At 40.4% G+C, this 13,593-nt stretch overlaps 1 protein-coding gene and 1 long non-coding RNA gene across 2 annotated transcripts; both read left to right on the top strand.

The window, feature by feature from the left end:
• Window positions 1-1,985: 1,985 nt before the first annotated feature.
• On the top strand, window positions 1,986-9,957 carry myrfl (myelin regulatory factor like; the record flags this gene model as incomplete). Its single annotated transcript, XM_079551423.1, has 23 exons — window positions 1,986-2,052; window positions 2,211-2,310; window positions 2,391-2,452; window positions 2,535-2,901; window positions 3,942-4,130; window positions 4,201-4,396; window positions 4,453-4,529; window positions 4,624-4,734; window positions 4,816-4,906; window positions 5,122-5,322; window positions 5,389-5,497; window positions 6,158-6,267; window positions 7,336-7,481; window positions 7,673-7,825; window positions 7,904-7,972; window positions 8,043-8,089; window positions 8,179-8,340; window positions 8,403-8,450; window positions 8,878-8,962; window positions 9,039-9,113; window positions 9,185-9,296; window positions 9,702-9,773; window positions 9,856-9,957. The coding sequence occupies 23 exons, from the start codon at window positions 1,986-1,988 to the stop codon at window positions 9,943-9,945; spliced, it is 2,739 nt and encodes a 912-aa protein (XP_079407549.1). The 3' UTR covers window positions 9,946-9,957.
• Window positions 9,958-10,387: 430 nt separating this feature from the next.
• Window positions 10,388-11,771, top strand: LOC306959432. Its single transcript, XR_013792617.1, has 3 exons — window positions 10,388-10,428; window positions 11,211-11,278; window positions 11,627-11,771. It is a non-coding gene; the product is annotated as an uncharacterized lncRNA (long non-coding RNA).
• Window positions 11,772-13,593: the final 1,822 nt, after the last annotated feature.

A 13,593-nucleotide genomic window follows, 5' to 3' on the forward strand; every position in this document is an offset into this window, starting at 1 on the left:
AACATCATTTATTTCTTTGTTTCCTGCAAAACTCCCTGCGTTCATTCATAGTTTAAGGCCTTCAATGAGAGGAGTATAATGGGGCTAATTGTGTTGGGTGTGTATATATAGAGTAAATTAAATTGTTGCCTTAATTGGTCATAATATGTGGTCAGATCTTTATCGAAATCACAAGAATAGATACTAACTAATACCACACAAACAATTACATGTTCTCATATTTTTATTGAGCATAACATGTAAACATTCACAAGACAGGGAGTAATAAGTAAGTAAGTGAACCCTTGGATTCAATAGCTGGTTGACCCTCCTTTGGCAGCGATAACTTCAACCTGATGTTTCTTGTAGTTACAGACTAGACGGTCACAACAATCAGGATAAATCTTGGACCATTCCTCTTTACAAAACTGTTCAGTGAGATTCCTGGGATGTCTGGTGTGAACGGTTTTCTTGAGGTCTTGCCACAGCTTCTCAGTCGGGTTTAGATCAGGACTTTAACGGGGCCACTCCAGAACACGTATTTTATGCTGTTCAACTGTTGGACAGATGGCCTCAAGTTTTTCTGCAAAATATGTGATGACATTGATGAGAGCACGTTGTCCAGGCCCTGAGGCAACAAAACAGCCCCTGCACTGATGCACCAGACTTCACAATCAGGGCAGGGTCTTGATGTTGATGTGCTGATCCATATTTCCTCCACACATGACGTTGTGTGTTGCGCCCAAACAACAACTTTGGTTTCATCCGTCCACAGAATATTTTGCCAGTCGTGCTGTGGAGCCTCCAAATGCTCTTTCGCAAACTTCAAACGTGCAGCAATGTTTTGAAGTGTTCTCCCATGAACCCCATTCTTGTTCAGTGTTTTCTGTATTGTAGATGTGTCAAAAGAGATGTTAGCTTGTGGCTGTGATTCCTGTTGGTCTTTTGCTGACACACTAGTTTATTATTTATCTGTTTTGAGTATTCTACACTGTGCTCTTGGAGTCATCTTTACAGCAACAGTGCTGAACTTTCTCCATTTATAGACAATGTTTCTAACCATGGATTTATGAACATCAAGACTTGGCCAGGAAGTTCACTTACTTACTCCCCGCTGTCCTGTGAATGTTTACATGTTATGCTCAATAAAAATGTGATAACATGTAGTCGTTTGGGTGGTATTAGTTTAAACAGACCCTGTTTGTGTATTCTTTAAATAAAGATCAAACCACATAACCCTTTTATGCAGAAATGTAAGACATTCCTAAGGGTTCACATTCTATTAACCCAGTGTTCTATATATTTTAATATTTATATATATTATATTTGTATATTTGTATTTACTGTTCTACATCCCTGTGACACAGTTCACGACATCATAAAGACTTCACAGACGACAGTGCAGCACAGCCGTGGCCCAGGACAGGTGTGTTACTCTGCCTCAGGAGTGTGCGTCAGTGCTCTTCCTGTTCAAAGCTCAAAGTTCAACTCAGTCGAAGGACCCATAAACAAGAAGAGAAAAGGGAATATAACTTTTGACATCACAATGGAAAAACCAAGACACCAGCATTTGATGGATGCATGAGGGATTTGGCATGTACAATACATGTATTGTATATTGTGTTGTGTTGATTATGGATTACCTTTGACAAGATTCAGCCTATCTCACAAAGGCCAGCGCTGATCAACTACCTGCCTGCCATCTTGGAAAGACACAGGTGTGTTTTAGGAAAAAGCTGGTTTTATTTTTTATTATTATTTATAATCGCATTTTGTTTTGACATAACAGTAAATGATTATGAAACAGTATTTCACTCAGACACAGTGATTCATATTGTAGCATAGCCTCCTGTTGTATGTAAATATTAATATGGTAAAAGTCATGAATACAAAAAAGATCAGAATTTGTATTATATTTTAAGCACACTTAACACATAGGTGGATACAACGGACCACTTATCATCCCCTACATCTGCTTTAGCAGGACAGGAGGAAGGAAGGACAGCATGGACCCAGGAGCATCCAGACCTCATGTTTTGGGGGAGAACGAGGCTCTCCAGCAATTCTTCAATGGTGAGCTGTAAATTCAGATAATCTAATAACCTCTTATGGGCCTTTCCTCTGAACAAGAACAACACATGTATCTATAGTTGCCACTGGGTTAACAGGCCACACACTGTCTCACTTGTGGTCAAGGCTATTAAGCAGGTATTGTTTACTTGTGTGCCCAGGTCATGATGTAAGTGGAGTATTGGACAGTCACAGTTCTGTCGCAGTCGATACAAGAATCCTTGAGCAGTACCTTAGCGCCGATATGTGCGCCAACAACTTGTAAGACACAGATTCATTCAGGTCATCGTATTAACAATGCATCACTCGATACATAGCTTTTCGTTTCATGTGGATTCCAGCATACTTCCTGAATCTCCTCCAGACTCTGGTTCAGAGGCCTTTTCACCTGCCCAAATGCCTGGTACTCGTCACAAAGTTTACGCTGTAATTTTGGGCAGCTTTATTTATTAATTTGGTGTAATCAATGTCATCTTTGCTTACAGAATGCCAGTACGAGCCTTCATTATGGTGCAGCCAGCAGATATTTGCGCCAGTGTCCTCATCATGTCAGTTTAAGGGTCCCTCCGTGCCGCCAGCTGAACTCTTGACCCACGAGCAGCTTCGAAACATGGGTCTCACAAACATCCATATTAAACCCGGGACCCCACCTGCTGCTCCTGCCCAAAAATATCACCACTCTGCAGGACACCCACATTTGCTGAACCACGGGAGCTGCTTGCAAAGCTGTGCCCCACCTACTCCCCCATCCCCTCCTTTCAGTTCCCATTATAATGCACACGGCACTGAGCAAGAAGCCTGTCTGCCCACTTCATCTTATTCTCAAACCTCTACATCCAGCGCACACAGCTGGTGAGTCCACCACTTTGTTTTTCTCTTCAGGGAGTTTGCATGTTCTCCCCGTGACTGCGTAGGTTTCCGTCAGGTGCTCCGGTTTCCCCTACCACTAAAAACAAGTACAATAGGCCAGAACAACTGAGAGTGTGTTTACATGCGTGAGTGAGTGAGTGGTTGGTTAGGAAAGGCTGATGGTGCAAAAAGCGCAATAGAAGTGCAAGCCATTGTTATTATTATCATTATCATTATTATTATAAGCTAGTATTCCAGTCTTTTATCTCCCAGCATCCAAATATTCTCCTTGGACCATAGGATATTGGCAGAGTTCATTTCACAGACAGAGGATGTGCACTGTGCCAAGGAAGGTTGTTTTTTTGGAGTTCATGGATGTTGATGTTGGTATTTGTTCTATATATTATTATTATTTTTATTCAAAAGTGTAAACCTCCTACACATGTAAAAACACCAGTTATTATCCAGGTACCCAGGCAATACTATCTACAAAAATAGCAACAAAAACACAACAAAAAGGTGACAAAAAAAGTGTCAAAAAAGTGACGTTTATGCGGCAACAACCCATGGAAACACAAGGAAAAATTTTAGATCAGTTTTGCAGTCTTTCAAATGAGGCGTTACACTGGCCTGTAATAATAATAATAATAATGCATCGGTTTTATATAGCGTTTTTCTGGACACTCACACATGCTCGGTGGTGGTAAGCTACTACTTTAGCCACAGCTGCCCTGGGGTAGACTGACGGAAGCGAGGCAACCAGTCTGCGCCATCGGCCCTCCGACCACCACTCACTCACTCACTACATTCCCTAGGCGTCCTGGTGTTCCCAAACGGTCTCCCATCCAAGTACCGACCAGGCCCTTCCCTGCTTAGCTTCCAAGGTCTGACGGGATTGGGCAGAGTAAAGGCGGTGTAGGCGCGAAGTAAGAAGTGTTTAGCTTTGGGTAAAGCCGAACTGTAGAAAATGCAGGTTAGGGTTAGGGTGGGACGTTTGAGGTTAAGTATTAAAACATATGAATGATCCATTATTTGTCCTTTAGCTTTTCAGAGAGTAGAAAGAGGAGGCGATCGGACTGTGAAGAAGCCTCCTGTGAAGTGAACATGAGCAGCAGTGCTAGTGTGGGCAGCAGCATTGGCGGCATCAGTAATGGGTCGCACGGCTTACTGACCTGGGCCCAGCACACTCCGGGCCAGTGGAGTGTGTTGTTTGACAGCAGCTTGCAGTCACTGTGAGTGCAAAGACACCAGACAAAACAATCAATAAAGGTAGCTATCTATACAACAATGCCTGGTTTACAGATCCCCTCTGGCCTACCACGTTGAGGCGGATAAAGGCTTTACCTACTCTACTGCAGATGAAGCATTTGTCTGCCAGAAGAAAAACCACTTCCAGGTCACAGTTCAGATTGGAGTGAGTGGGGAGCCCCGATATGTCAGGACGCCCAGTGGGTCACAGGGAGTCGACCACTTTGAAATCAAAGTGTTTGGAATCAAGGTATGAATGAAGCATTTATCTCGTGTGCGCTGGAAATAACATTAAACTGATTGCAGTTGGAAGACCACAGTCACCATGTGCTTATAGAGCAGTCACAATCGGACCGCAGCAAAAAGCCTTTTCATCCTGTCAGGTTGGTACATAAAAGGTGGAATAGCATCACCAGGAAATGTGTGAAGGAACTTTTAAAATAGATAACACTAATATAACACTTTGTTGATCTACAGAGTCAGTTTACCAAGCAGAAAAATGACTAAGGTGACTCTTGGACGGCTGCACTTCAGCGAGACGACTTCCAATAACATTAGAAAAAAAGGCAAACCAAACCCGGACCAGAGGTGAGTGAATACATTTTAAAAGCAGAGGAATGAAAGAGTGAGCACCGGTATCAGGCATGTTAATCCGGTCTTCTTGGACAGGTATTTTCAGATGGTTGTCGGTTTATACGCTGCCGTGAAAGGGGAGACATTTCTACTTGCTGCGTTGGTGTCCGAGAAAATCATTGTCAGAGTAAGAGTCTTTCTTGTGACGTATTAAATGAATGAAAAATGCAGACATGTTGGAAATGCATGGGATTAGTTTAACAGTTCATGTTTCAGTATAAAGTTTATTATAGTTTTAGCACTGAATCTGATTTAGAAACATAAATCCCAGTCTAATCCCAATCATCCATCAACATCTGAAAAACAGCCACGTACAGTAGAGACAAGAGCGTTTGTGTACAGGCGTCTAACCCGGGTCAGTTTGAGACGGATGGAGACCCCGTGTGGCAGAGGGGGCTGGCGCAGGACTCGGTGGTGTGTCACGCTCATGTGGGCATTAACACAGACTCACCCGACGAAGCGTTGGTCGTGTGTGGAAATGCCAAAGTGATGGGTGCAATCATGCAGCCGTCCGACCAACGCGCCAAGCACAACATACATGAGGTGGGTCTCTAACGCACAGAGTAACGCAGTATCTTACAGTTAAACCATACTGTGTGTGTCTGTCAGATTGACTCGGAGGAACAGCTCAGACGAATCACGCAAATGAGAATAGTGGAGTTTGACTATAAACCAGAGTTTGCTGCTTCGATGGGAATAGATCAAGCCCATCAAACAGGTACCGACTGCCCATGCATTATCTTTGTGCGCACCGCCTTGTTTATTTGTTTATTTGAGCAGTTAACACACTACTCAAAAAGAGTGGGCCAAAGCAAGAGCTTATAAGCGCCCACCCCCAATATCCATACAATAAAATAATACAAAGGAACATTGTGCAAAAGGAGCATAGTACAAAAGGAAAAAAACAAAGGAAACAACAACAAATAAATAGATTATACATACTCGCACTATCCATGGTAAAAAGACTATTTACAGATGACATTTACATAAGTCATTACATGACTGAAACACATGTACTGTATACATTCTCCACAAAGGAGTAACACTGAATACGAAACAATAATGCTGACTAAGGCGCTGTATCAGTCGCATGCATGACCTCTGCAGCATGCACATACACACAACATGCATGTTTATAAGTTGACCTTGTCCTATTGTAGCTACATTATCAATCATACAATTATACAATTATACAATTATGCAATTACACAATTATACAATTATGCAATTAGCAGCATCGAGTTTTGATTTGCCTCATTAGCAAAAGAGAACTTTACACTTCAAAGCGGCTATTTTAACACAGACCAAACTGACAAACTATTATTTTACATATTCACATAAATAATTAACAGAATCTTTTGTTTGTTGTTCATCTCAGGTGTAATAGCTCAAGAAGTAAAGGAGCTCCTGCCATCTGCTGTGAGAGAAGTGGGAGATGTCACCTACTCAGATGGAGAGAAAATAGACAATTTTCTTATGGTGGACAAGGTAAGATAGACCGCAGCGTTTCTCAGATAGTGTTTCAAGGGCTGCTTCAAGGCACTACCCAAGGTCCTCTTCTCAGATTGATCTGATTGTTATACAGTCATGTGACACCATCTCTGTCAGAATACAGACCTGATGAAGAGGCGGCTTTTGTCGACATCTCTTGTTTTGTCTTGATATTTATTATGTTTAATCTGGCAGACTGAGGATTCCAGTCTGTGATGTAGTTTAACTTCTGTTTTTGTCCTCTTTTTGGTCTTTTTTGTTATTGGGATCCCAGTAAGAATAGTTGGTTTGTTAGTTACTGCAGCAAGAACGAATAGGGATCCGTAATGAAGATAAAGATGCAGTTCCTGTTAAAATCTACTTTTGACATGGCCTTTTAGGCAGCACAGTGCTGTATTTTCCGTATGCCAAAAAATGCATAATGAAGAAGAAAAGAACATAAGTTGCTCCGGAGTATAACGTCGCACCAGCCACCCTGGTGCACGTTGTTCAAGCACCCATTTGCAAACTCATTCCTCTAGCTGTGGCCATCTAGCTTTTTTGTTTTCTCCATTGCAGTAAGAGTAAACTTTGCTTTTTGCCCGTCCTTCACAAGTTTCTCGCTCACTACAAGCTTTCTTTCTGCTGCTCCAATACTTTTTTTTCATGTTCAGGAGTAGCAGATACTAGTACACAAGCCTACATTAGTCAGCGTGAAAAAATAACAAACATGTGAAATTAGATATTATGATATATGTCGAACCTCCAGCCAAACTATGAAAAAAAGTGCGACTTATAGTCCTGAAAATACGGTAGCGAAGTGTCTTGTCTCACAGCAAGAAGGTTTCTGGTTTGATTTCGGGCTTGGTGGAGGATTCCTTTGTGTCTGCGTAGAACTCCTCAAAAAAGATTCTATTCTATTCTATTCTATTCTATTCTATTCTATTCTATTCTATTCTATTCTATTCTATTCTATTCTAGATCTGTGGGCAGGTGAGACAAATCTTTCGTCAGTGCTGTTTGATGTGAAAATTGTTCATATAGAAAAGATCCACAGTCATTTTCTTTCATTGTGTTGTCATTCAGGAGCAGATTTTTATGGAAAACATTGGTGCGGTGCAGCAGCTCTCAAAAGTCACTAACAACTTGGAGACGCGCATCGAAGAACTGGAGGTCTGGAACCAGCGACTGTCCAAGCTCAAAAGCCTCACAGGCAGCCTCCGCTCACAAAGGTAGTAATGATACTGAACAGCCCATAAGTCAACTGCTACACACTAGAAATGAAGTAACTAATGGGCCTGTTGCACAACTGCGGTTTCTATGTTATCAAAAATAAGGGGTCATGGTCAGCCACAGTTCAAGGATATTGAAAATGTCTGATTTGACTGTGGGATTGAAGAGGGTGTGTTCTCTGTTTTACCAGGAATAAGAGCAGTGTTTCTTCAACACCGACAAGTGTGCCGTCTAAAACTCAAAAAAGAAAGAACGACGAAAAGTCACACAAGTGCATTCACTGGTTACAGCACAAAATTGTTCGGGCCAGTGTCTTCACTCTCCTGGCTGCTGTGGCGTTTTGGTAACACCTAAACATCTTCAATTGTACAAGTCTCTGTAAACACATTCTGATGTTCACAGTTTGCCTTGTGGTTTTTAGCATGATCTCTATCACAGCTGTCTATCTGGTCACTTTGAAAGAAGACACAGATACCACTCAGGACCACAGGTGAGAAGCAGCAGAACAAGGGTTTAACTGCGTAATGCACGTTTTTGAAAATGTGATTTCTCTGTTCCAGTAATGGCAGTCTTGTCCCTCCGTTAAGCACTGTCTGGAGTAGCACAGGTTGGTAGATACTGTCAGTCACATGCGCCTCATGTTATAACTGTTATATAAGAAGCAAACGAAAGTATATAATCATAACTTTATAACAGTTGTTCAAGCTACTACTCCACCTGCGTCATGGCCTCCAGATGTGGACTTCTGTGACCTCCTTTACTGCGACCAGGTGTACTGCTGCCCCTCGCCACCAGGGGGGGACACTGGCTTGAACGTCACCCTTTCTGATGGATGGGTGGACATGCATAATGTAACAGGTAAACTGCAGGTCTTCACTGTGGGGCGTGTTTCATTAAGCAATAAACTCTTTTACTTGCAGAAAAGAGAATACAACATTTTTACAAGCTGCTGAAAAGTGCTGAAGACTGTGAGTAATCGATTACACTGGGTCACAAAAAAATACTCTTTGTGAGGTGTCTAAAATTCGAGACATCCATTTTTCTGTATCGGGTCAGGTTTTTGTATTTTTTTATATTGGGGGTTGCTTTATTTTAGTACCATCTCTATCTAATGTCTAAGTGATGAACCAAAATATATGCACATGTGCCAATTATGTTACAACCAACCCCAGTATCCCCTAATTGTGGACAGACAGGCACCAGGACGGAAGACATTATAAAAACCCTTCGGCAAAACTTGACCAAGGGGGGGGAAATTGATTGACCAATGACCAATGTGATTTTTGGATTTGAATCAGCTCACAATACTTAAACACCAAACTAGTTTTGTATATTTTATGATATTATTTACCTTCAGAAACAACATACGTAACAACTCATTTATATTCTTTAAAGGGACAAACACTACCATTAAATCCTTCATGATTAAGGAAAATCAACAGGTTATTGACAGTAAATACTGTCTGAGAGATGAGTGTGGGTAAGTATGAGACAAAAGTATGAGCTTGATTTCTGATATTACGGTTCATCTCCAAACAAATGTGCTCCTGCTTCAGGCCCAGTAGGTTTGTCTACAGAGTTCCCATCAGCCAGTTTGTGCCGGGTAACATGAGGATCACGTTGCTCATGAAGTAAGTCCAACTGTTAAACTACTTCAATCCATATTGACAATGGCTTTAACGCGCTTCTGTCGTTGATGCAGCTCCACAGAGCTATTAGTGGTTCATCTTTGTAATTTTGATGAGTCGGCAGCCTGCTCTGTTCGGCTGGATATGAACACTGTGACTGGAGGCAGTTATCCAACAAACACACAGGTAAAGAAGCATTTACTGGACACTGTTTCATGTGGACTAAACAAACACTAACATTAATACTTTAACAATATCAATTTTAAGTTGTGGCCCCAAAGAGTGTCAGAGGATAAGCTTCTCACTTTTAACACTAATAGACCTTAAAATTACATTGTGGGTTCAAGGGTTGTTGTTTTTTCTTTCATTTCATTCTTCACAAGAGATGTGTGATTATGTTTTCCCTTGTGTTCCTACAAGATGTAATAATGCATCATCTTGTAGTGAATTGTGAATAGGATTTCTCTCATACACTAGAGTAAAGTCCTTCCAAATGTACCTCCAGTTGTATTTACTTCACTCTCAAAGACAGTCTTGTGTGGTGAAGGATACGCGTGAATGACTCTGACCGGGTTGCTCCTTGTGTTGCAGGGTGAGCATGAATGGCCTCTCCATGTCGCTCGTCTGTATCACAGTTCATATCACTTCCGATCGTCAGTCGCTGTAGGTTTACCAAAGTACCTGAAACTACATATATACAGACAACATTACTGCAGCTTTTATTCTGGTTATCTTTGTTTTTTAGGGTCAAGCAGACTGCAGTACTGATCGTCATTATGCAGGAGTGCTGTTCACTGACTACTATTTCCACTTCTACAGACGCTGCATTGACTGACATTTCCAAAGCCTCCTCTCTTTGTACAGTCAAAGTCTGAGGAATAAACAACAATGTATATTACAAATTAGGTTGTTGTGTGGTTTAGTTACTTGTTTCAAACTAGTGATGTTCCCAATGTTTAATTGTAAATAGTTGTGCCATTATTTGTTATTGTCATGATCAATTAAGGATAAATCTAAGTCTAAAAAGTGTCTGTTGTTTGCACGTCTTTTCTACAAATGCACTAAGGTTGAGGCCTTTACACAAAAGAATAAAAATCTACTTCCCAAAGGTTTGTTTATATTTTGTTGCACGTTGGAGTAGGCCCCATTTTCTGGGACAAACTGAGCTGAGAGAACTTAAACTGATCAGTTATAACTAATTCAGGTGGAGGAGGTGCAACAGAAAACTTTGCAAACTAATTAGGTGTCCGGCTCAAACGACTGCTGGAAAGAGAAGGAAAGGATCAGGGACCCGGGCAGAACGACAAAGATGGACACAGTGAGTACTTGTCATACTGCCACAAAAATAACGTTTTGAGCTGTAGCCTCTAACTGTGACAGTTATAATTTACCAACTTAATAAGTGATTTAATAAGTGAAACCAATGTTTTATTTTATTACTAAGACACAAAAAACATAAGTCACATTTTCTTCAATGCAATTTTTTTTCTGTTCTGCAGTGTTAATTTAGTTATTTTTCGTTTTTTGATAAAAATGAAATTTTATTTTATTCACAATTTAGTCAAAAAATTATCTTCAATTAGTCTAGTTTTAATCGACAAAAATTGCATGTAAATTTAGCTTGCATTCATGATATTTGTTATAATCATATTTAATGAAGGTCCACTGCTCTATAGAGCTTCTCCCACATGAACAAAGCTCAGAGCTGCTCCTTTGGCAAAGAATCTAAATGTTTTGAGGCCCTTTCAGACTGTCACTGGAAGTTTGGATGATTTTAGTCTCTTCTTTTAATTTTTATTTAGTCTTATTTTAGTCGACGTAAAGTCTCATGAATAACGTAATTTTGTTTTAGTCCAATTTCAGTCTGCAAAAATGTTATTTTGACTAAAATTCTGACGAAATTAACACTGTTGTTCAGAAAACCATGTTTTCCCCTGAGTTTCTGTGTTTGTCTGTGTCGCTGGTGTGAGAGTGTCATCTGTCAGACTGACAGTGAAACAGATGTCCCTGTCACCACGGAGACTATCCTCAGGGGAAGCAGCGTCGGTCTCAGAGCTCATGTAATTAAGTGATACTGTATCTCACACTGACTGTGTGCAGGCTCTGCCAGGTCTGGGCCCTCGCCTCCTCTCCCAGATTCAAGAGGAGACTGACAGCAGAGAGCACAGGTGACAGCAGTTCAGGCCAAATATGGTGCACATCTTTCTCTCACTCAGCAGAAAAATCTAAATAACATGTTCTGTAGTGCTAGAGCCTCGGTTCAGCATAAAACAGTGATGCGTACTTTAGCAATGAAAAGTCTGAAACTGGGTCAAGACCCTTTAGCTCCACAGAGTGTTTCTACTCGTGTGTCTGTATCACTGTCCACTGAAGCGTGACCTTAGCAGGGAGATACTTTACTGTGATCAGACTCCACTGAAAGTGAATCTGAACTCAAAGCTCCTGACATTGTGTCTCTGTGTGGTTGCATTTCTCAACACAATAAACTAAAAAGACCTCTCTCTTTCTGGCTCCAGTACAGGCTTTCTCCCTTCAATAACCCCACAGCAGCAGCAGCAGCAGCAGCAGCAGCAAACACCTACTCCTGACCAAACAAGTGCAAATACCCCAAAGACAATGAGACGTCTTTCTGATCCTGCTACTCTGGCTTTATATGAGCAGCAAAGTAAGCTGGAGGATAACATGAGCCTGCTGGAAGAGGTAACTCTAAAACTAATAATGTGATGGATTGCTACTTCCAGTGAATAGAAATGTTCCACACAATCTCTTACCTGAAAATCAAAGATGAAAAATTACAGATGCATGAAAGTAGCAGTATGTGACATAACAGTGAAGCAGCTGTGAACTATTGACTGACTACATTACAGTAAGATCTTATATATATTAGAAACCAAGAAAATACAGTATAATAACATAGCACAATTTAAGAAACTTCATAGTTGTCCCTCCACAACTCATTCCTCTTCATCTTCAGCGTACCACCATGTTCAAATTTTGACAAACTTTCTATATATATGAATGATATAATGTTGAATAATGATATAACGTATTTACTCATTTGTAGAAATGTATTGATGAACTGTTATGCAATTTGACATAACATTAAATTAAATGAAGAAAATGGTTATATTTCCAAAGAATAAATCATAATTAGACATAACATAATTAACAAGAGAATGCACTGAAGTTCAATTAATGAAGCTGATTAATTTGAATACGTCAACATGAAGCTTTGTCACTCACAGATTTACTCATATGATAAAGAGAACCCAAAAGTTGTTTTATTTATGTAAGACTGTGACTTCAGAATTGTCATGCAGTCATTTTTACCATGAATAAAAAGTGTAATACAACTCCATGAAGCACTGAAAAGCAGCTGAAATTTGTATAGCCTATATTGTCCTCTTGATTCAATGAGTCTATTTTCTCCAGTTAGGCGTCATCGAGGCAGAGCTGCGTGATTCTCTGCGTCTCGACATCGAGCGAGAGCAAGAGACTGAGTTTCTGCGCCAACAGGAGAACAAGCTGCTGTGGCAAGGCCTCAGCTACCTCAGTCTGAACCAGAGAGTGGCAAAGTACAGCGTAACATCGAAATATTCCTGTGTCAAACTACAGTCAACAGTCCATGACTTGTTTTGTGTACAGGCCATGGGTCAGCAGCTACTTTCGGAAGTTCCCCATGCACATCTACTGCCTTCCCGTTCAGGCTGCCAGTCAGAAAAAAAGAAGACGCAACCCAATAAAGAAGTGACGTTGTTTTATTTATTTATTTTTATGTCTACTGTATGAATGCGGAAGTTATTATGTTATGTGCCCTGTGTACTAAAGAAAATAAATCACAAACGACAAAATAACATAAATTGTTGATGAATGTGAAAATGAATAAACCTATAATTTTTTTCCAATTGTATATATTTTGATAATAAATAAAACTTATCTGAGCCCCTTGTCTTTCTCTAGTTTCTCGTGTTTCTTTTTCTTGATTTCCTTCCTTTATTTCCAATTTCTATTTTTTAAAAGCCTTCTGCCGCTTATAAAGAGAGAGGCTTGAGCTTCACAGTTTTGTAAAGGGACAAGTTGAATATCCAACATTTGATCCCATAGCCCTTATTAATGTTCAAGTGAAGTTGTCTGAACACTGACGTTATGATTTCAAATTGTTTTGAAAACTCTGACTTCAAAACAGATTTTTGCATTGGCGCACAGTTTGCACGGATGATGTCACACTCGTCTGTGCTAACGCTGTTATTGCGCCATGAAGGTCGGGCCCTGAATCTGACGGCGGATGGAGTTGACAGCAATAAGCATGGGCCTCTCTCTAAGGCTTTTCATTAAGATTAACTTTAAATAAATCCCATTATTACATCTTTGCTGTCTTGCTTACAACACTTCTACCGTTGAGTTTATATTAGTCTTGAATTTCTTTTTGCACAAATGTGGAACAAAACAATAATAATTCATATATTTGATAATTTTACTGAAC

The sequence above is a fragment of the Gobius niger genome, assembly GCF_951799975.1.
Source record: "Gobius niger genome assembly, chromosome: 2".
NCBI classification, from domain to species: Eukaryota; Metazoa; Chordata; class Actinopteri; order Gobiiformes; family Gobiidae; genus Gobius; species Gobius niger.